The sequence below is a fragment of the Anabrus simplex genome, chromosome 5 (assembly GCF_040414725.1).
Source record: "Anabrus simplex isolate iqAnaSimp1 chromosome 5, ASM4041472v1, whole genome shotgun sequence".
Classification (NCBI taxonomy): Eukaryota; Metazoa; Arthropoda; class Insecta; order Orthoptera; family Tettigoniidae; genus Anabrus; species Anabrus simplex.
In genome coordinates, this window is record NC_090269.1 from 330,951,604 (window position 1) to 330,977,117 (window position 25,514).

A 25,514-nucleotide genomic window follows, 5' to 3' on the forward strand; every position below is an offset into this window, starting at 1 on the left:
TGCTCGTGGGTCTTGTAGTAGAGGAAATTATATTTTTGAACTGAACTGATAAGTTTTTCCGTGTCTAGTATTAATATGTTAAATAAACTATCACAAAACAGAACGTTCCTGACCGTATCCAAGAAACAGCTGACTTTCCAGCTGAAGCTGATACATATTTGCCGCCAAATGGTCGTCCGAAAGATCTCGACCCGACCGTCCACGAAGTTGCACGAATCTTGATATTATTCTGTTCGATTCCACTCCTCATTTCTTTCCGTATTGAAAGTCTATTAAAAGGAGAATATTAAAACTTAGTTTTCCTCCTATTCAATACTTAAAAAGTAATACAAAATTAGGAACTCATCCTTATTTTATTGCCAAATTGTTAAAACACAAGACATGTTTCGTTCATTTTCTGAACATCTTCAGCCATAAATATTTTTACAAGGTTAATTGATAACACTGTTCCAGAACTTACATATATGGTTTGCCATTAACAAACTTATCAATTTTGAACTTTAAGAAACCCATTAAATATAAAACATTTATATATTACGTCATCTAATTAAGAGTGATATGACAATTGGTTGAACTTGAAATTAAAACTTATTCTAATACTCAAAATACAAAGTCTATTAGTTGGTCTCTGTATAACTACATTTACAATCTATTAAAACTGATGAATGTCTTGAAATTTTGTTGTTTGAGCACAAAAACCTTTTGTTTAGATCTTGGCACAAACTTTTTCACGTGTTATACTATTTAAAATGAAACATTAATACACTCTCAAAACAGCTGAGTTTAGGAGTAAGTATTATTTTGTTCACAAGACGTCTAACCTAATGCGCCATTATTGATCATAGGTTATGAATACTGTAACACTTTATAAAATATTTAAGATAAAGACTTGTTGAATTCACAATTTTCCTGTAGTCTTATCCAGAGTGTGACAATCTTGCGAGCATACTTCATAACCTATGATCAATAATGGCGTATTAGGTTAGATGTCTTGTGAACAAAATAATACTTATGCCTAAACTCAGCCTGTTTTGAGAGTGTATTAATGTTTCATTTTAAATAATATAACACGTGAAAAAGTTTATGCCAAGATCTTAACAACAAAATTTCAAGACATTCAGCAGTTTTAATAGATTGTAAATGTAGTTATACAGAGACCAACTAATAGACTTTGTATTTTGAGTATTAGAATAAGTTTAATTTCAAGTTCAACCAATTGTCACATCACTCTTAATTAGATGACGTAATATATAAATATTTTATATTTAATGGGTTTCTTAAAGTTTGATAATGGCAAACCATATATGTAAGTTCCGGAACAATGTTATCAATTAACCTTGTACAAATATTTATGGCTGAAGATGTTCAGAAAATGAACGAAACATGTCCTGTGTTTTAACAGTTAGGCAATAAAATAAGGATGAGTTCCGCTTCGCTAGTCGAAAAATATTCTTGGCAGAGAATCCTGTTCCATTCGGTTTGATTCGACTCGTGGCGATCGGCATCTCTTTCTCCCATTTAAACACATGTTAAAAACAAATTCTGTTTGGTTCGATTCCATTTGACTGGGTGGGAGAGGGCCTTAACACTTTCCCACTCCCTGCTGCTTGCCGATATGTTCGCCTGGGCTGATGACCTTACATGTTAGGCCCCTTTAAACAACAAGCATCAACATCATCATCATCATCATCATATGTTCAGCGTAATTTTCAACTTCACAAGTAATGCATGTGCAACACAGTCCATTTACCTGGTAGCTGTGTCTGGCAACTGACATTGAAACAAATTTTTAAAATACAGCTATAATGAACATAGAAGTTTATCAAAGACAAGCTGCTAAAGAAAAGTATGTGTGGTGTAAACAAAGGATAAAGATATGAAAAAAAAAAAAAAAAAAAAAAGCACACACATATGCACACAAAATAATTAAAGCCTTCCTTAAATGATATGTTTATTCTATAACAACATTGTTAAATAACTATCTAAGCTAAGAATTTTAACTATTTTGATTACCGGTACAGGAGAAAGTAGGAATCACCATACATAAATACTTTTTAAGGAAGAGAAACAAATTATCTACATACCTGTCCTCCAGTCTTTCCCCGGCCATACTGCCTTCCCTCCACAAAGCCAGCATCCCAGTCAGTCCTAATAATACGATCATCAAGGCGGGTACCATTTATATACCTCATACAATTTTCAGCATCAGGTCGTACATAGTATCTGACAGTTATGCTAAGGATGACTTCATAATTGATAAAAACATGCACAATAATGATTACAAAATAATCATTTGATTCACTGACTGCAGAAGTTTTGGACAAAGGAAACATTTAATGCATTCCCTTTGTAAAGGTCCACAAAGTTGTTAGATATAACGACTGTTGTGCCATTAAAAGGAATCAATATTGAAACGGGAATGCCCTGCGAGCATTCGCTTTCACGTATTTCTTGAGAAGACGCACTAACACCCGACTGTATGGATTCAAAACGAGCGCCGAGTGCACGGACATCATGGGTGACAATATGCAAGCAAGCGCTGCTATAGAGTGCCTGCCAAGGCCAAGTGATGTCACACCGAAAGTTCTGCTCGATTCTATGGCATTTCATCACGAACGGAAGTTTAAATCATAATTTCAAGAACGTCACCTTGTAGGCTTGGACAATAAATGCTACTACCCAAAATTTCATTAAAATCGGCGGAAGGATGGCTGAGATATGAATTTTTTTGAAGCTCATATTTCCAGTCTCGCCGTCCGCCCTTGAGTAATATAAGGGGGTTGCCAGCCTCGAAGAGATCATTGTGTGTCAGTGTGTCACAGTACTTCGTCATGAACCAGTCATCTCGCTGATGTGATACAGTTCGTTACTCTGTCCAGCTAAGGACCGGGGTTTGAAAGTACGTAATACGAGTGTTGAAAGCCTTCTCTGTGGACTCTAACTTTGCGTGTAAGCGAAAGCTTATTCACTGATAATATCGGTCTGTTGAGCCGAGTAACATTATTTTGTTTCGTGAATTGTGTAATTGAAGAGACTGTACAGTAATCACTTGATATTTTGAAACTGTGCTTAAAGGACTTAGGGCATAAAGACTGTGCTTTAGTTGTTTCCTCTACAAGAGACTGTGTTAGGATATTTAGTGAAATTGTGCCCTAGTAAAAGTACAATTCTTTTCATGGACAGTGTTAATTGTTTCATAAAGGACAGTGCCAACCTTTCTTTTTCACCCCGTGAGAAAACAGTGTCGACATTTTCTTTTCATAAGACTGTGCTAATCTTCATTTTCAAAAGACTGTGTTAATTCACTTCGCATAACCATGCTAACATAAGACTCTGTCGATATTTCCTTTCAATGACACTGCTGATTCGTGAAATACAGTGCCTTTATTTCGTTTCAAGGGACCATGTTAATTCCCCTCATAAAGACTGTGTCTACATTTACGTGTAATATTGTGCCTCAATGGAAAATTTTCCTTTGAGAAATTACGTGATTTCTGTTAAGACTGAGTCGTAACAGAACTTTGTTCTCTTTCACAAGACTGTGTCATAAACTATTTCTTTCTGTCTTCACAGAAACTTTCATTTATTTCTACGTGTGTGTGTGTGTGCTAGAACATTGCATGTACTCATTACAAACAGTGCAGAGACTGTGTCCGAAGGACTTAATTTATTTTCTTTTGCACTGAGATTAAGTGAAGTGGTTAAACATCGTGTCTCAGAAAGTTCCAGATTATTTTCATTGTCTATCACTTCAAGTTCGATAGTGACTACTGCACGAACAATATTAATCATTCTCACAGAACTGTGATTTTGAGTTCATCCTTTTTCTTCAAATGTGCGTCCAACACCATTTATAGTGGAACTTATTTGGCCAGTAAACAGCGTCTCACCATAATTTGCAGTGCAGTGCAGTAGAGAAGTGTTGTATCAGATTCTATTGACATTCTGTGCAAAAGTTTTACATTTCTCTGCTCCTTTCATGGGACTTAGTGGAATACAAAACTCAACAACTATTCCATGCTGCACTATCATCAGACGACCGCCCCAGGTTCGAGTCTCCTTCAACATCAAGGGCTAACAACCGCCATGGGACGACTTTGACGCTGATGACGTGGGACGACGCCGACGACGCAGAACGATGCCCTTTCCACATCTTCGAGGACATTCAAACTATTTGTCTGTAAAAGGTGATATAATTTCTATGCATTTTTTTAATAAACTGCAATCATCATCATCATCATCATCATCAGTTCTCCACTCCAGTTGCCCGGGTGTGGTTTACGAGCTCTCTCCAGACGACATCCCAGCTAACTCCTCTTGTTCCTATGTCCTCTTTCACTTGGTCTAGCCATCTCTTCCTAGGTCTTCCTACCGGTCGTTTTCCGGCCACGACTGTGTGTAGCCATTGTTTTGCTGTCCTTCTATCGTCCATTCGTTTGACATGGCCAAACCATTTCAAACGGGCCCTTGTCACTTTTTCATTCAGGGATGGGTACACACCAGCTTCCTCCCTTATTCTTTCATTCCTTACCCTGCCCCTTTTTGTCTTCTGTACCACAGTTCGTAGGAACTTCATTTCTGCGGCTTGTAGTTTGCTAACCACTTGTTGGGTTGTTGTGCAGGTTTATAGGCCATATGTTATTATGGGGGTGAAGTATAATTTTGAATAGAATCTGCTTTGATCTTAAGGGAACTTGTTCGTTCAAGAGGAGGTTCCGAACTTGATGGTAAAACTGAGCTGATTTTTGAATGCGGTTGTTAATCTCATGCTGTATTCTGATATCACTGATATCACTTGAAATGATGCACCCAAGATATTTATATTGGTCTACTGTTTCCAGCTGTGTACCTTCCAGCATTATTTTTCCTTTCTTCTTCTGCCTGTTGACAGACATAGTAACAGTTTTCGATTTATTTATTGTTAATCAGTGTGCTTTCAAATGTTCACTCCAGGTGTTCAGCCTCTCTTGGACTTCCATCTCTGTATTTCCCCAAATTACTACATCATCTGCAAATACAAATGCACTGATGTCCATATTGTTCTTCTGCTTAATTTTTTTCATGACTTCATCCATGACAGTGATAAAAAGTAAGGGTGAAAGGGTATTGCCTTGTTGCACTCCTTTAGTGGTTTGGAACCAATCAGAATTACCGTTTCCTATCTGTACGAAACTGCAGCAGTCTTCGTAAAGCATTTTAACTTTCTGGATAAGCCCTCTGGGTACATTTTTCCTTCTTAAGCATTCCCATATAGTCTTCCTTGGAACACTATCAAATACTTTTTCGAGATCCAAACACACTAGTGTTAAGTCTTTGCCCTTCTCCCAATGCTTTTCTAACAGTATTCTAAGTGCAAATATGAGATCGGTAGTTGATCGGTGTTCTCTGAATCCATATTGTTCTTTCTGTAGTTGTGGTTCTATTATTTTCCTTAGCCTTTTTTCAAGTATTTTCTCAAATATTTTCAAACCATGAGACAATAAAGTGATCCCTCTATAATTGCTACATTTCTTCCGGCTTCCTTTTTTGAAGCGAGGTATTATTCCCTTTTTCCAATCATCTGGGACTTTCCTATCCTTCCATATTGCATTAATTACTCTATGAAGGCACTGTATATGAATAAACTGCAAGTTCCACTTTAAATATGAACTCATTTCACTACCCTTCTCTCATACTCTCTAAAGCATGAACCGTACACGCCTTGGCGTTATCCATGCTCTCCACAAAACTGAAGTACAGGCGTTCCTGTTTCAATATAATCCTGAAAATACCGTGCAGTACTCCACTGTCTTGAACAGAATTAAAGGTTATTCTGCAAACAGCTTTCAATACAGGATAAAGTAACAATTTTGTAAAATGATTACATTTTTAGAAAACAACTATTGCATTAATATTATATAAGCAGCTACTCAATCATCTTTGCTCTTTTATTCAGAATGGGATCCAGTTCTGAAACTGGACATCTTGTGAACAAAATAATACTTACGCCTAAACTCAGCTGATTTGTTAGTGTTTCATTTTAAATAGTCTAAAAGGTGAAAACGTTTATGCCAAGATCTTAACAAAAGGTTTTTATGTTCAAATAACAAAATAACAAGGAAGTTAATGACACACCAATATCCTCCGCTCCTCCACCTTCTCAAGTACGTGAATAAGAAAGAATGCATCACTACTACACCAGACTAAAAAAGACAGGAGATACTGCTCCAGTGGAAAGCAGGTTTAAAATGAATTGACAACTACGAATTAGTGATATTTTCGTCTGCAATAGTAATAGGAGCCACATTATGAAATCTAGATTTCGTCATTTCGACAATTACTTATAAATGTATAATTTATAATTTATAAATTGGCCTTTTTTTCCTGAACTTTTTAAGAAAAGAATATTCATTAGGACATATTCCATATATATGAACAATTGTTTCCTTGACAACTACTTCAATTGTAGAAAGAATTTATATATTTTCTCTTGCGTACTTCTAATGTTGTCATTTAATCTTCTTATGTTAATTTTAAGGACACTTCCTCTCAAGCATTGATACTTTGTCAATATATGAATTTTTCATCTAAACAGTGTTATGTGGCTGAAGATGTTAATAATATAAGAAACATGTACCACCTTTAACCAATAAGTTGCCTTAAGCAATTAATGTTATCAACAAGGTGGAAAATAAAAAATACTTAGTTGTGAATCTGTTAAAAGTGCAATACGGACCATGAAGCTGATTTTATGTAATTCGTCTAGAAAATGTGTAAATTTGTTTAGAATTAGGAAATTAAATGTTAACAATAAAATTTCAAACCCATACTGACTTTACTTTCAATAATACCTGTCACAGAGTGTATATTCTTTGTCAGAAATTGTGGCCATGACCCCGAATCAGCCCCATTCAAATTTTTAAAAAAATTGAAACATTGAACAATACGCAATAGATATTATTAATTGAACCTCTCTGTTTCTCACATTCAAAGTAACACTTGCGTCCAGAAATAATAACGGACAAATAATGATATTAGCAGTAATAATACCAGGCAAGTTGGCCGTGCGGTTAGAGGCGTGCGGCTGTGAGCTTGCATCCGGGAGATAGTGGGTTCGAATCCCACTGTCGGCAGCCCTGAAGATGGTTTTCCATTTTCACACCTGGTAAATGTTGGGGCTGTACCTTAATTAAGGCCACGGCTGCTTCCTTCCAACTCCTAGGCCTTTCCTATCCCATCGTCGCCATAAGACCTATCTGTGTCAGTGCGACGTAAAACAACTAGCCAAAAAAAAAAAAACCCAGTAATAATAATAGTGGTAGTATTAAGTAGGAAACATACAGTAATTTAAATACGGGTAAATTACATTTGACTGAGCTCGATAGCTGCAGTCGCTTAAGTGCGGCCAGTATCCAGTATTCGGGAGATAGTAGGTTCGAACCCCACTATCGGCAGCCCTGAAAATGGTTTTCCATGGTTTCCCATTTTCACACCAGGCAAATGCTGGGGCTGTACCTTGATTAAGGCCACGGCCGCTTCCTTCCGGCCCTTTCCTGTCCCATCGTCGCAATAAAACCTATCTGTGTCGGTGCGACGTAAAGCAACTAGCAAAAAAAAAATTCTTACATTTGAATAACTAGTCTTTATAATGAAACCTACCCCTGTTAATGAAATTCTATATACACCATTGGAATAAGTACTGGACACTACCACAGGTCATAAATTTACCAACATAGAACAAGACCTGACCATCATAAAAAAATTTAAAAAGGGCAGCTTAATGAACACATATGAATATCTATACACTCATCTACACCAACTTGTAAAGAAAAATAATAACCTTAATGAGGCTATAGAATATAAGAACCCGTCACATGATCAAATTCTGGTGTATTTGAAAATGCTTGAAAAAGATCACGAGAAAAGAATTGGAATCACTCCACCTCCAGATAGCCCCATGACGTATTCCTCCTCCTTTGAAACTGAAGGTAAAAACAAGGAAGTTAATGACACACCAATATCCCCCGCTCCTCCACCTCCTCAAGTACGTGAACAAGAGAGAACGTATCACTACTACACCAGACACAAGACTGTAAAAAAGACAGGAGATACTGTTCCAGTGGAAAGCAGGTTTAAAAAGAATTGACAAGTAGGAATTAGTGATATTTTCATCTGCATTAGTAATAGGAGCCACATTAAGAAATCTAGATTTCTCATTTCGACAATTACTTATAAATGTATAATTTTTAATTTTTAAATTGGCCTTTTTTTTCACGAACTTTTTAAGAAAAGAATATTCATTAGGACATATTCTATATGGACTATTGTACAAGTGTTTCCTTAACAAATGCTTTCAATTGTAGAAAGAATTTATATATTTTCTCTTGAGTATTTTGTTTTTAATGTTGTCATTTAATCTTCTTATGTTAATTTTAAGGACACTTCCTCTCAAGCATTGATACTTTGTCAATATACGAGGTGTGTTCAAAAAAAGACCGAACTTTGTAAATTGCGCACAAACTGCAACATTGAATGAGTTGTGACTGTGGCGGCGCCTAGCGGCAACTTCTGGCAACAGACCGCTGCTTTCCGCATTCCATTGCCTGCATTATCAGTTGAGTTAGAGCCTCTGAAGTGATTGTGTGTCACATGTTCATCGAATTCTATAATGAAACAGCTTGAGGAACAACGTGTGTGCGTAAAGTTCTGCTTCAAAGTTGGGCAAACGTTTGTGGAAAAACTGGAGATGAGACGTGGGTGTACGGTTACGATGTCGAAACCAAAAGGCAATCATCACAGTTGGTGGGGAAAGGTTCTCCTCGACCAAAAAAAGCACGAATGAGTCGTTCAAACATCAAGGTGATGCTGATTGTGTTTTTTGATTGGAAAGGCATTGTCCATCACGAGTTTGTACCCCGAGGCCACACAGTGAACAAAGAACTGTACCAGAATGTTTTAACGCATTTGAGAGATGCTGTGCGCAGGAAGAGGCCTGAACTGTGGGAAAACAAATCCTGGATGTTGCACCATGACAATGCGCCAACACATGCCTCTCTCTCGGTCCGCAATTATCTGGCAAAACACCAACACTTGGCTCCAGCAGACTTTTTCTTATTCCCCAAATTGAAAACCACCTTGAAAGGACATCGTTTCCAAGACATTGAAGAGATCCAGGAGAATGCGACGAGGCAACTTCGCGCCATCAAAGAAAGTGCATTCCAGGAAGCATTCCAAAAGTGGAAGAAACGTTGGCAACAAGCTGTTGATAGTGCAGGGGACTATTTTGAAGGGGACAGTCTGTGAAATGATGTAAGCTACATAATAATAAAGTTTTTCTAGCCACAGTTCTGTCTTTTTTTTTTAACACACCTCGTATATGAATTTTTCATCTAAACAGTGTTTTGTGGCTTAAGATGTTAATAATATACGAAACATGTACCACTTTTAGACAATAAGTTGCCTTAAGCAATTAATGTATCGACAAGGTGGAAAATAAATACTTAGTTGTGAATTTTCAAGACGAAGTCGATCTACAAAGGCAATGAGTCTGTTATATGAGAAGTAATATACTTAAGAGATTGATGTCAATATTAATGGCAAAAGTTAAATCTCATGATCAGTGCTTGAGGCACAATCTCTTAAATTTCTTGTACAGCTGTGGGATTATCTTGGTTTCAACCGAACAAGACTTTATGACATTGCTATACGAGGTTCACAACCATATTCCGCAATCATTTATATAGCATCTGACGAACTGTACATCATATATATTTCCTGATCGATTTTCTGATTGAAGAAGTTTTGGACAAAAGAAACACTGGACGCATTCCCTCTGTAAAGGTACACAAAGTTGTTAGATATAATGACTCTTGTGCCGTTAACAGGAATCAATATAATCCTAAAAATATCATGCAGTCATGCAGTACTCCACTCTAACACGGATATGTCTTATGGCGACGATGGGATAGGAAAGGCCTAGGTACAGCCCCAGCATTTGCCTGGTGTGAAAATGGGAAACCACAGAAAACCATCTTCAGGCCTGCCGACAGTGGGGTTTGAACCCACTATCTCCCGATTACTAGATACTGGCCGCACTTAAGCGACCTCAGCTATCGGGCTCGGTACTCCACTGTCTTGAACAGCATTAAAGGTTATTCTGCAAACAGCCTTCAATACAGGATAAAGTAACAATTTTGTAAGATGATTAGATTTAATGTGTTCTTTTCTATCTGATGCATTCTAACAAAATCACCAGTGACTTTTAAGACATACAATATATTTATGTAATTTTAAACTTATGTATGCTTCTGACACGATATAAATATAAATAAATCAATATACTTTGTCCTTGTGGCAGCCTCCTCATGGGGAAGTTGTATTCATTCATTATAACACCACGAGCTGTGGGTTGGTAATCTAGATTGAAATGAGTTTGCATGAAGCTTAAAATGTGTAAGTTCAGATTTCTACTGGCAGGGCAGTAGATGTGCTCAGCTAGGGTGCCAGCAGCACGGAATTCACCTCACAATTCTTGGCTGCCCTGACTTTCAGACACTCCCAATAAACCCTTTGATGCTGCAGAGCCACGGCCGCAAGTTTTAATGTCGAATACATACTGCATGATAAGTACTGTTAAAATTAAGTACCTTGACACTGTGGGTTTGAAATTTTACTGTAGACATTTTATTGCTTAATTATGAACAAAACTACACATCTTCAAGACCATACGTTTCAATTCCGTTTCCATCAATGGGGTAGTGAATGTGCTCGGCTAGCGCTCCAGCAGTGGAACTTTCCTCATAATGCTTGGCTGTCTTAACTTTGAGATGGTCTTGGTAAGACTTTTGATGCTTGATATGGGTGATTTGAGATATAGACTTTAACTGGTGATTTTGGACTTATTGGAATTCTGAGAAGCCATCCTATTCTCTCCAATGTGATAGTTTATTTTATTTTTTTGCTATTTGCTTTACGTCGCACCGACACATATGTCTTACGGCGACGATGGGATAGGAAAGGCCTAGGAATTGGAAGGAAGCGGCTGTGGCCTTAATTAAGATACAGCCCCGGCATTTGCCTGGTGTGAAAATAGGACACCATGGAAAACCATCTTCAAGGCTGCCGACAGTGGGGCTCGAACCCACTATCTCCCGATTACTGGATACTGGCCACACTTAAGCGACTGCAGCTATTGAGTGAAATTGAAATAATAAATAAAGTAGTTCAACCTATTCAATACAAATAAATACGAAATGTAGTATTACATTCCTATTTAATTATAAGCGGAAGCGGTACCGGTTTCGACCCTAATCTGGGCCATCATTAGCCGAATAAAATGCAAAAAACAGTGCATAGGTAAATAAGAAATTAAAGAGTGAATCTTTCACAAAAATAGTTGAAGAGGCAAAATATGTTAGTGGGGATTGACACTGTGCAATTTTAAATCGTAAAATCTAGAAGAAGTAGAAAGTCACTTATAAGACGTAAGGCACGATCTTCTGAATAGTAACATAACACACGCTTGATTGAAGCGAATTGCTAGCATCTGAAGATCAGCGCAACACACTCAATGTCCGGCACTGTGCTTATAAGAAGTAAGGCGTGATCTTCTGAATAGTAGCGAAAATCTTCAAGATTCCTGTTTACGTACTTAAATTATATTAAATTGTATTATTTATATATATATATATATATATATACACACACACACACACTTTCACAACCGAAACAATTACAGACTGGTTCATCAAGCTATTCACCGAGTTCCGTCGGGATTTGAAAGCAAAGTGCCGGACAATGAGTGTGTTGCGCTGATCTTCAGGTGCTAGCAATTCGCTTCAATCAAGCGACTCGTCTTCGACTTCTAGACAATTTTGGAACTTCATATTCATTAAATTATATTGCGACTTCGTGCCTCATTCGCTGGCTCATTTAACTTTTCACCTCTTCTTGTAAACATTATGAGACAGTGCTGAAATTTGTGTGTGTTGTGCTACTATTCAGAAGATCACGCCTTACTTCTTATAAGTGACTGACTTTCTACTTCTTCTAGATTTTACAATTTAAAATTGCACAGTGTCAATCCCCATTAACATATTTTGCCTCTTCAACTGTATTTGTGAAAGACTCACTCTTTAATTTCTTATTTACCTATGCACTGTTTTTTGCATTTTATTCGGCTGATGATGACCCAGATTAGGGTCGAAACCGGTACCGCTTCTGCTTATAATTAAATAGGAATGTAATACTACATTTCGTATTTATTTGTATTGAATAGGTTGAACTACCTTATTTATTATTTCAATTTCATTGTGATATATTTCAATACGGAACATTATGAAATTTTTATCTTTAAATGCAGCTATCGAGCTCAGTATGTGATAGTTTAAAAGCCATTTATTTTCCATATGTCACGTCAAACTGTGAAAGAATTATTTTTCACACTTCTCGAAGCACTTCTCAGATATTCTCTAATTGATTTCTCTTCCCTGTATATTGTAGAAGGCACCAAGACAAATCAAACGACACCTCACACTACGTGTTATCCTGTCAGAGTCCAGAGCTATGCTGTTAGCAGCATGGTAGAGCAATTTTAGTACCAAAAGTTGGCAACACTATTGCATCACCCGAAATCATACCGAGGACAGACTCTTGTTGCTAGATACAATGGTCTTTCCTCTTTAAAATGAGATATTGAACACAAATGTAAAACATGTTGTCTAGAAATTTATATTTCTACAGTGAACTAAAGAATGTTGTTGACAACTACCAGAACAGTCGATTTGATTGGTAGTACATGAATTTAATGTTACAGTCGGAAGGGAAAATGAATATCATCCTACCATTGATCCCAACAGTCTCATGAATTAGGTCATGAGAATGTGTCAGATTGGTTAATTTTGCTAAAACAAAAAGAATGGCCACCAGAAGTATTTACTTTCCACACTAAGCACTGCTTAAAGTCTTATGGAACTATGATGAACCACACTGACCATGTTTTAGTTCACTGGAGACATCATGGAAGTATTGAACATATACAAAAGTACTGTGGAGCAGATATAAACTCTTACCCCTTCTTAGTGATAACAAAACTGCTTCTGAAACTCTCCACCAAATTTATAACTGTTAGGTTCTTCAATCTACCAAAACTAATTTTGAAATAAATAAATTTATAAACTATCTAAAAAAGAAAACATACAGTACGAGAATTCTGAAAAAGAAACTACTTAAGTAAAATAGAATGACATGTTTCGGTTTTGAAAGAACATAATCAGATTCTATCAAATCACACTCAAATATATTTAGAAATGTAAACACATTTATGTTTATTTCTATTTAAATCCTTAAAAAATTTGAAATTTTGGACTTATCTTAATGAAGTCCTCAATGATCTCCACTCTAGCATAGAATGTAAGTTGTTGTAATACCGTTACCCTATTATTGGCAGATTGCAGCTGGTTAATCAGTCCATTGACATGCAACGCCCCTCGCCCTGGCTAGGTCCATGACATGCAGTAGATTACTTTTAGGTGTTTTATTTTTAGTGCTCCCCTTATTATTATTATTATTATTATTATTATTACTGTTGTATTTTTATCATAATTTAAATTGTTTTTGAAAACTATCTAAGGGTTGTCTAATGAGCTTTTAATGGGATGGCTAGTTTTCTTTTAATTTTCCATTATGTCATTTTCGTTAACGTGAATGCTTTTCATGGAGCTATATTCGTAGTGTTCAAAATGAAAAGAGGTGGCTTCAGATATCACAAATCTCCTCGAATGGCAAAAGATATCTGAAAAGATGGTTCACTATTAACAGACACCGATTAGAAGATAGAGAAGTGATACAGTGCTATCAAGATAAAGTCTCAGAGCCTCTTTCATCACCGGAGGCTTCAAACAATATGGAAGAGACATGGATATCAATAAGGAATGCAGTATTAACGAGTGCAAATGAAGAACTTTAATGTCCTCCAAATGAAAAAAGACTAGAATGGCTGGAGTACCTATCAGAAGGTACAAAGATAGCATACACTGAGGCAAAGAGTCTGTCAGACAAACTCATCCAAAAAAAGACACAACACTCTTAGAAACAATTGAATATTCAAAGTCAACACATTTCTTCTTCAGGTCTACAAGAGGTATGTGCAGACAGTGGGCACTAGTCCTAACTGGTGAGAATGGTGAAATAGTGCCACTATTGGCGCAGGCAAACCTTGTTGGAAGACGTTTTGAAGGAATGCTGAGCAAAGACATTCTCACAGCAATGGCGGGCACTCAGAGGAGGATTCAGGTTAATGATGTGGAAGTACCCAAATCATCAGGAGAGAGAATAGTTGTTCCAGACATTCTGAAGAATAACAAGGCTCCAGGAGCTACTGGTCTCACAGCTGAGCTGTCTGGTGTAGAGGCAAAGTGGTGGTGGAAGCATTGAGATTATCGATATCCAACATTTGTTCAACAGAAGTGATTCCTGCTTGAAACCAACTACCGAAACCCTTCGGAGTTCGAAATGGATTGAGACAAAGTGATATACTGGAACCAACACTGTTTTTAACTTAGCAATAGAGATGGTAAGCCGTGATACTGGTTGCACTAGAGAGATGGAGATGGTGGGGAGAGACAAAATCCTGGCCTTTGCAGACGATGTTGTGATCACAGGCAACATGCTAGAGCAAGTGTGGACAGATATCTCTAGATTCCTACACAATGCCAAAAAAGTTGGCTTAATGGTAAACGATGAGAAAATGAACTATATGGTTGTATCATATCATCAGACTTTTCTTCATTCCATTAGTGTTGACTAACATATATTGGAACAAGTCCAAGAATTCAGAACTATCAAGCAGAAGTGAAATAGACAAAGACGAGAGACAGCAAATAACAAATGCTAACTGAGCTTTTAATAGCTTGAACAACCTATTCAAGTTATGCCTGATATCGCAGTGAAAAAAGGATCCCCTTACTACACGACATAAGTACAGACGGTACTTATGTACAGTTGTGAAACATGGGCAACTTCTACCAACGGAAGTGAGAATTTGTGCCTTTGAGAGGAAGGTACTTAGGAAGATCTATGGACTCATTTACAATGGAATGAAGATGGGAACGAAGGCCAAACAAGGACCCGTACCAACAGTTTGGAATGCCAGATATCGGTACGATGATAGGAAGGAGAAGACACGTCATCAAGGCAAACGGATCCCTCCCATATAGAGTACTTCAATCTCACCCAGACGGCAAACAACCAAGAGGAAGTCCAAGGATGCAGTGGAAAGATCGTGTTATAACAGCTTTGGAAAAGATGGAGCCAATAGCCATGGAAGAAGATGAAAGAGATAGACAGAGATGGGCCAACATCTACAGTAGATATCTCTCCGTAGCTGTGACTCTTTTACCTCAAATATTTTTATAACATGTTTCATATTACTTGTTTTTCTCTTTGTCTTCTGTTGTGGGTCTTAATGGCCTGCAAAAGAGCAATAAATGATAATAACGATGATGGTGGTGCTTCTACGTCAAAAAGGAAACTTCCAGCACTGCTTTCTCTTAATTGTGCCAGGTCCTGTCTTCCACCTATCTTATACAACCTCCTATACAAATTTCTACATACTTCCAGCCTCAACGACATTAGGTTAGCAAGGCGGATGGCAGACATTTCAGATTCAGGTCAAATGGACTGTATAATTACTGACCTATCCAAGGCTTTTAATAGGACAGATCATGGGAGACTGCTGATGCAACCTTCTCCTTATCTCTTCCTTAGAACTTCCCATATACTAAAAGCAACACATTGTCATGCCGAATGCCATCAGACCACAACAATGTCTTTCTTTTTTTTTTTTTCTATTTGCTTTACGTCGCACCGACACAGAGAGGTCTTGTGACGACGATGGAATAGGACAGGCCTAGGAATGTGAAGGAAGCGGCCGTGGCCTTAATTAACCCTCTTAGTGCCAGGCCCAGGTGCTCAAAGTATGCCAAGAGTGCCAGACAGATTTAGAGAATTTTGCAGGTTTTCACTCTTTGGACTAAATAGTTCACAAATGTTATAACTATGACTTGAAATTTTTATTGAATGTTAACAAGAATACACTCTTACTGCTGAACTAAATTAAAACACTAAAATGCCCTTGGGTATTTTTAAAAAAATATTTTCCAAACAATTTTCAAGCACCAAAATTAAAAAATCAGAAACAAAACAGAAAAAAACAGAAAATTTAACTTAACGATATATATTGATGACTTCTTTGCAATGTCCTATTTCAGATGAATAAACACGTAAAGTTTCACATTTTTATCTCGAGTATTTTAAGAGTTATGTACAGTGGTATCGTAATATACAATTAGCATGGCCAACAATGGGATCGAACCTGGCACATGGGTCGTAGTCAGGGTGACCAGATGGTGATAGATTATCATTGTTCACAAGATGAAAGAATCTCAAGATCAATTGGAATCTGTTTCTTGAGAACATATTTCCAAACCATGGAATATAACGAGAGTTATTTACCCAATAAGAAAATAAGCTCGGCCTTCTAGCTATACCCATATCCAACAAAACAGCAATGAAAGCCTTCATTTCAATCAATGTAACCGGGCGCCACTGCTGTGCTCTGGCATGTGGTGGCAAGACATGATTTCTCATATCTGTTTGTCTCTGTAGTTATGAGGTTCCATAACTGAGCCGTGAAAAATAAAATAAAAATACGCTACAGGTTTGCGTCTGACGAAGGGGCGTGTCTCGGGCCAGGAGTATCATAATAATCACGTAAGGGTTGGTATTTTGCATCTTGACCTAATTGAATTTCACGGAAAACATGAAATTTTTGTTGTTGGGTATTGTTACAGCCGTCATCATCAGTACTGTCACTCAGACGGTCATTACCACTTTCAATATGTCGGACAATGAGCACGTGGTTGAGTGTTTACAGAAAACTCGCCGTTATCACTCCAGATAACACTTTCACTTCCCCCTTCCTCATTTGTTGGAGGAGTGAATTCCTTATCTGAGTCTTCATCATCCCCTTCTTTACTAAAAATTATTAAGTTATACAACCAGTTCGTCATTGTTAACAAAATAACTTCTTCCGCTAGTCGCCATTTTACTCACGCGGCATGGAGATCATACGTCATACATGAACATGGATTTTAGAAATTCAATGCATGATAACGAATGAATTTACGCACTACCTAGCAACGTAATTAAAATCTAATGACAATTCTCTATGGACTGGACACATAAAATGTTTTAATCTGACGGCCCAAGTTGTACAAACTCGTATAGAATTGCGCGCTATCCAAACAACGATATATCGTGGTTGGCACTTTATGCATATATACAAAACAACGATATATCGTTGTCTGGCTCTCTACGGGTTAAGGTACAGCCCCAGCATTTGCCTGGTGTGAAAATGGGAAACCACAGAAAACCATCTTCAGGGCTGCCGACAGTGAGGTTCGAACTCACTATCTCCCGATTACTGGATACTGACCGCACTTAAGCGACTGCAGCTATCGAGCTCGGTCACAACACTGTCAACGATTTATCAGGAACTTTGCTGATTGTTAAGTAGTTCACTTTTTGTAAATGCTCAAAATAGAGTAGAAAGTGTTCCCCAGGAACATCCTCACCCAGTGTTCCTACCACCATGTTAACTACATATCGTCCTGAAGAGTCTGTCATCTCGTCCATCGATAGCCATATTTTTTTTTATTTCCAACCCTTTTCCTGATTTCTTCCAAAGTTTTTTCATAGCATCGTCTAACATAGATCTTCCCTAACACAGAAGAATCTGGTATGGATTTTCCCGTGTGCTTCTCTAAGAAATTGTGCAGTTTAGGGTGGTTTAACTCAATGGGATATCGGCACAAAGAAACATTCTACACAGTTCTTCAAAGAATGGTGAAAAGGATGAATGGGCCTCTCCAAGAAGCTTCTGTTGTAGTAATGTTCCTTCATCCTGAAGTCGTTGCAGACCATGTTTGTGTTTCTCACGCAGTACATGTTGTTCCACCGTAAATCTTCTTACAGCGGCCACTCTCACGTCACAAAGTTCGCAGTAAAATATTGTCCTGTCAGTGGTGAAGACCCTTTCTCCATATTGCAAAACAGACTGTTTTAGTTTAACAGACACACTTTGCTTCACTTTAAGCATTTCGCAACTTTGTGTCTACTAGAACGGCACTTCTGGCTCGAAGAAATACCACAAACTCAATGACTCATTGCTAGTGCCAGCCTTCTACCTATGTGAGAGGCAAATGTACTTCCTTGTATGGGCGAGTCCATTACATGCATACTTTTGGGAATAGGGAAAGAGGGTATCCATTTCCTTGAAAATATATGTTATGCTTGTATGAAATCAAACAAAATATTCAAAATGGAAATTTAGTAAAATACAGAATTAAAATAGCTGAACATAACAAAATTATCCTCCTTCCTTGGAAATAGTAGAAAAATGACCAAATTGACCTAAAATTTCCCCCCAAAAATTCCCTATCCCTCAAAAATGGCAAAAAATGACCTAACAAATAGACTTCATTGAACTCATTCTTTCACGAAACACACACACATACATATTTGAGCAACATGTCAGTCTTAAAATAGAAATAATGCAAAATCATCAGAATCCTAGCCCTACTCATTATATATGTGTAATCCCACTGGCCATCATTACCTAGTCAAATGTGGACACTTATGTAATGCAATAAGCATATTTTAACTACTTTTCATAATATAGCCTTTTATAACGGGTGCCAGGAAATGCTCTCCGCAGTGCCTGCGTGCTGCTAGGTAAGGTAGCATGAGCAGTTTAGTTGGCAGCACTGTGTCACATCTGTCAATCTCGCTCGCTCACTGACAGGCCAAGGTCAACAGGGTAGCAGTACAGGAAAAGCCACACATGTTAGCTGTGGGCTGTCGAAATCGTCAGTGTGTATTGCAGTGAGCGAACGTTCAGATAGATTATTGAAATAGTGCAACAGAATACAGGCAGTAATGTTTACTACGGAAGAGAGTTTTTTTGGTGGAATATGTTTTTCGCGAAGGCGATCAGTTTACAGAAAATGTTAAACTAAAATTTCAGGCATGGTTTCCTAATTCAAAGTGTCCAAACCGGGATACCGTTCAAGATTTGATAAGTAAACTTCGTGTGACCGGCTCAGTCCACGATGTACCGGGAACAGGCAGGCCTACGCTTTAAAGAGATGAAAAACTTGATGAAATTTCCAATATGATGCTGCGAAGTCCAAGTAAATCAGTCCATAGCACAAGAAACTTTAGTGAAAGTCTTCGACAATATGTGTAGAAAAGTCAAATAATAATACTAGATTATAAATACCACCTGTTCAATACATAAGAGTTTTTTATTTAAATATAAGAAATAGTTCTTAACATATTAGATATAGAGACATGTTTCACCCATAATGAGGGCATCAGCCTAAAAATCTCATACCTCCTGATTGTCCTTATACATAGTTTTTAATGAAGGTCTAAAATATAAATAAGAGGATACTGTTTTAGGTACAAATGTGTATGAAATGACTAGCAAGTAGAATATAGTAGTTTTAAGTACTCTTATGACAAAGTCTTATAATCAATCCTTATTGTAGATCTTTACGAATGTCTTGTTTTTTAAATGTGGTAACAAGTAGTTAGTTAGAAGTTCAAATACGTAAATTGCTGCGTTGAAAATATGGTAAATATGGTGCCATATTCTGGAGATGGCGTAAGGAGCTTATAATAGCTTAATATTCAAGATAAAAGTCACTCTTAGTGGTAGTTAAATTTAAATCCAAAGTTGAAGTTGTTAATTTTATATGAAAAGATAAGGCGACAAACGTCTTGAAGCACTTAGGAGCGAGGACAAGTACTCGTCAGAAACGTAGCTATTTTTATAATTAGCTGGTAAACGTTGTTTCGTATCATAAGAGTACTTATAACTACTATATTCTACTTGCTAGTTGTTTTATACACATTTGTACCTAAAACAGTACCCTCTTATTTATATTTTAGACCTTCGTTAAAAACTACGTATAAGAACTATCAGGATCCTGATCTATCTTTCTTTCAGGTATGAGATTTTTAGGCTGATGATGCCCTCATTATGGGTGAAACATGTCCCTATATCTAATATTTTAAGACCTATTTTTTAAATTAAAATAAAAAAACTCTTATGTATTGAACAGGTGGAATTTATAATCTAGTATTATTATTATTTGACTTTAAGTACATGTCAATACGGACCATAACATAAGATTTGTAACATGTAATATGTGTAGACGTAAAGTCTGTCTTTGATCACAAGGACAACACTTCCAGCATCTGTTATGAATTGCTGTGGTGAGTATGAAGTTTACTGTTTGTTTGTTTTGATACAAGTGGCAGCAGCCGTGCTGCCTAACTGCTGGTGTAGTCTCACACAGCAGCGCGTAGGGGCTGCGGAGAACATTTCCTGGCACCCAGTAGAATACTACAAGATTAATATAAACAGGATCCTGAATATATTTTTATGATTTTGAGTTAAGAAATATGGCTGATGATGCCCAAAAAAATAAAATAAGGGTGAAACATGCCCCATTAATAGAATCAACAATAATGTAAAGGTTCTAATGTGGAAGGAAAATATATTGTATTGAAAAGGTGGACAATTTTCTAATAAAAATTAGATTTTAATGTTACTTTAATGTTAAGTGGTATGTTCTGAGCTGTCAGTGGAGAATGGCGTGGAATGACATTAGTAGACGAATAAGTTTGAGTGGTGTCTTTAAAAGTAGGAAAGATCACAATATGAAGATAAAGTTGGAATTCAATAGGACAAATTGGGGTAAATATTCATTTACAGGAAGGAAAGTTAGGGACTGGAATAACTTACCAAGGGAGATGTTCAATAAATTTCCAATTTCTTTGAAATCATTTGAGAAAAGGCTAGGAAAAAGACAGGGAATCTGCCACCTGGGCGACTGCCCTAAATGCAGACCAGTAGTGATTGAATGATGTCCGATGACATAGCCCTTCTTCCACCTGTCGAGCCAGCCAACACTAGCAGTAAATCCAGGCTCCGCTTTTAAATTTCTTAGCTATGGAGTATCCTATAATTTTTAAAATTATGTGCATACAAATTCTTCTTAGAATTTGAAGACTTTCTCTTGCAAAATAGATCCTAAAAATGGGTGTTCTTTTTTCCCTTTGCTGCCTAAACAACAAATAAATTGCCTCACACACTTTCTCATTTTCACTGCCTTTAATACTAATACCTTTAACACACTAAAACTTGATTTCGGACCTCTTCTTTTTCCAACCTATTATGGTAGTCTGTCCATGGCAATTTTAATAAAACTAACCCCTTTGTCCAGTCCCATAAAGAGATCCAACTTCATTTCCATTGTCAAGTTAATTTTTTTCTTCTCATTGACATTTTCAATTGCACAGACAACACAACATTTGTATGCCTGGATGCAAAGAGAGAAACTGTACCGACAATGAACTTAAAATTTATCTTACAATAGGGAACGGTCTTCAGGTAAGCCTGCTAATGGCTAACAAGAATAAAAAGGAATGTGAGAGTTGATTGACAAGGACTACCTACCTTTCACCAGCAATGTCTGAAAAGGGGAATGGAGTAGATGGCAATTTCCGTGAAAAGAACATACCCTGTCACCAATTTCATTAGATAGTTCCATGAATTAGTGTCACAAAGGGAAAGGAATGCAAACTAAATACCGTAACAAATCTCTGAACAGAATATGAAAACGTGCAGATATTCAGATGAATAAATATGAACAGTATTCTAGTATTACAATACTCTAATTAAAATGTACTGTACCTATATTGCTTGCACTGTTTAAGGGATATTAGAAATTACAGTATTACAGACTAGACCACATTATTCGAAGATAATGTTCTGCTTGACCAACAAAAATGATTTAGCAATCAGAAAAAAGAAGACAAAATAGTTTTCGTCAAGTTGTCGAGTTATCAGGATATAAGTTAGTGCATTCTACTGTACCAACAAAACCATGGAAAAAGAACATCCGGTAACACTCAAGAATGATACGAGAATTAATGAATAAATAAATAAATAAATAAATAAATAAATAAATAAATAAATAAATAAATAAATAAATAAATAAATAAATAAATAAATAAATAAATGATATGAGAATGAATGAATAATTAAATCTCTATATATGTACAAAGATTTCATAAAAACTAGTGATTTATTCACAAAAATTCAGACAGATCACTGGAAAGTTCTTACCCCATACATGGGCCATCTGCAACGACGATGACGTCTTAGTAACAGAAATTGAGGATGTGGTAGAAAATTGGGCAAAATACTGTCAAAACCTGTACTGTATCAAGCCTATTCTCCAGATGAAACAGGATTACATTTTTAAACAGAGAGAACCCAACATTTTTATATCTGAGACTAAAGTGGCAATAGACTGATATAATCAGTACTGAGTATATGAAAGTGATGGGCCCGCGTGGTGTTGATATCATCCATCAAACATGTCAGTTGTTCTGGGCAATGTCTGGAGAACTGGCATAACTACATCATCATACCTATCCATAAGAAAGGGCTCAACGAGAGACTCCAACAACTTCCGCCAGATACCCCTTATTTCACCCATGATCCAAGTTATTTTCTACATGATGCAGAAGAGGCTCCTTCCTCTCCTCGCAATTAGTACCGCAACAGCCTGGATTTGTAAACAGTAGAGGTACCCAGAAGCAGATACTCTGATCTTCAACAGCTTATAGAGAAGGCAAGAGAGTACTATACACCAATGTACATCAGCTCTCTTTTTCTCTCTTTTCTTTTTCTTTTTTTTTTGCTAGTGGCTTTACGTCGCACCGACACAGATAGGTCTTATGGCGACGATGGGATCGGAAAGGCCTAGGAGTTGGAAGGAAGCGGCCGTGGTCTTAATTAAGGTACAGCCCCAGCATTTGCCTGGTGTGAAAATGGAAAACCACAGAAAACCATTTTCAGAGCTGCTGACAGTGGGATTCGAACCCACTATCTCCCGGATGCAAGCTCACAGCCACGCGCCTCTAACTGCACAGCCAACTCGTCTGGTGTACATCAGCTCTGTCGACAATGAACGGGCTTTTGATAATATCCGATGGAGTAAGCTGTGGAAAATCCTAAATGAGATGGGGACATCACCTCACCTTATCCACCTGTTGAACAGTCTGTATGACTCGTGTCACTCCATTGTGAAAATAGACAACATCCTGCCCTGCAAATGCTGCAGGGTACATCCATCTTCTTCTTCTTCTTCTTCTTCTGTGAATCTGTCTTGAGACAGGTATCAACTGGACAGCCTCCATGATTCTCTGTCCTGAGCATCTTGCTCCAGTTGTTCATAGCTTCTCCCTTGTTTGACATGTGTTGACATTCCAAACCTTTCATCAGGTGTTTCTTCTCTCCTACTTTTCTTAGCACTTATTCCATTCTTCTCCACAACCATATTTCAAAACTTTCCAAATACTTTGTTTCTTTCTTTCTTAATGTCCATGTTTCAGCCCCATATGACACTACACTCCACACAAAACACTTTGCGAACCTCTTTTTTAATTTCCTATCTTCCCTCTTTTTTAAATCAATAGGGCTTGCCTTAGATGTCAAAAGCCCTCTCACCTTTCCGAAAGCTTCTTTTCCCATAGATATTCTGCTTCGTATTTCTTCTGTACAGCTTCCATTCCATAATAACACGCTTTGCAAATATCTGAATGACTTTACTTGTTCCAATTTCTTTCCCTTTAGTGTTATATTAACAGCAATCTACTCCTTTCCTATTCTCATCACCTTACTCTTTCCAATGTTTATTTTCATTCCAAACTCTTCGCCCACTCCCTCAGTATTTTCCAACATGACTTGCAGATCTTTTTCTGATCGAGCTAATACCGCCACATCATTTGCATATTTTATGGTCTTTATTGGTTCTCCTCCCACTGCAACGCCTCTTGTTTTTTCCAGGGCCTTCTGTAACAGTTTTTCGGCATGTATATTGAACAGAGACGGTGACATACAACATCCTTGTCTCACTCCTCTTTCGATACCCACTTCTTCTATTTCATATTCATCTCTCTAACCATCACTTTCTGATTCTTATACAACTCTTATCAGTCTTCTGTCTTTCCAGTCTACACCAGTATCTTTCAGAATCCTCATCCGAATGCACCAGTTCACTCTGTCAAATGCTTTTTCCCAATCAATGAAACATATATACATTTCTCTACTCACTTCTAACATCCTTAGGCATCCAATTGCAACTCTGGTTCCTCTTCCCTTTGTAAAATCAAACTGGTCATCTCCCATATTCTCCTCTATTTTCTTTTCCATTCTTCTCAGCACTATTTTGGTCACCGCCTTAGTAACATGACATATAAAACTAACTGTCCTATAGTCTTTACATTGTTTAGCATTACATTTCTTCGGTAAGGGAACCATAATGGTCCTAAGAAGATCTTCTGGCCAAATGCCAGTATCGTATATTGTGTTCTCCAGATTGATCAGTCTAACTATTCCTCCATTCCCTAAAGCCTTTCATGCTTCAGGTGGTATCTGGTCACAGCCCATCACTTTCCTTTCCTTTAGGTCCTGGATTGCCTTCTCCACTTCCCATTTTTCTATCCTTTGTCCTCTGGATTCTTCGTCACAATCCTGCCCATTCTCCAGTATCACTGTTCCTGATCAACTTGATGATCACATAGCCTTTCATACATTCCGTCCACACCTCCTTACTTTCTTTTAACCTTGAAGTCATCCTTCCTTGTTTGTTGATTATTCCTTGCTTGCTTATCATCCTTGGATTTCTCCTCATCAAGCTCCTTGCTGTTGAATACACCTCTTCTATTTTTCCCTCCTTTTCCAACTTTTCTATTTATTCACATTGGTTTTCCATCCATTCTTCCCTGGCCTTATCAGTTGTCCACCTCAGCTCATTATTTAGTTTTCTGCATTGTATTTTTCCTTCATCTGAAGAGTCATTTTTCCATTTCCTGCGTTCATCCATTTTATCTAACACCTCCTTCGTTATCCATTCCTTTTCATTTCTTTTCCTTCCAACTTTACCTTCTTCTTCTTCTAAGGGTTTTTACTATTGCAGTTCTGATGGTAAGCCATTCCTGTGATACATCCATACTCATTCTCAAGTTTTCCAACTTTTCTGCAGTCCTTCTTATAAAAGACCCGACATTTTCATTCTTCAGTTTTGTTATGTCCCACTTCCTTCCAGAGTGTTTTTTTGTGTTATGTTTCAGTCGTGTTCTTATATCTGCCACTAGCAAGTGGTGGTCTGTATTTGCATCTGCCCCAGGGAATGTTTTAGCCATTTTGATACTGTTTTTGAACCATTGATTGAGTATAATAAAATCTATCTGATATCTGGCTGTATCACCAGGACACTTCCTTGTATACAGCCTCCGTTTTATGGTTCTTAAACCAGGTGTTAGCAATCCAAAGGTCAAGGCTCTTGCAGAAATCAATTAGATTTTCTCCTCTTTCATTTCTTCTCCCTAATCCG

At 37.3% G+C, this 25,514-nt stretch overlaps 1 protein-coding gene across 2 annotated transcripts in view; it reads right to left on the minus strand.

Moving 5' to 3' along the window:
* Cbp20 (cap binding protein 20) overlaps positions 1-25,514 on the minus strand; it is a 69,448-nt gene that overhangs the window by 12,267 nt on the left and 31,667 nt on the right. For both annotated transcript variants that reach the window (XM_067148578.2, XM_067148579.2), the window contains exon 3: positions 2,085-2,223. In XM_067148578.2, the coding sequence (XP_067004679.1) occupies positions 2,085-2,223 (139 nt within the window). The remainder of the gene's footprint in view (positions 1-2,084; positions 2,224-25,514) is intronic.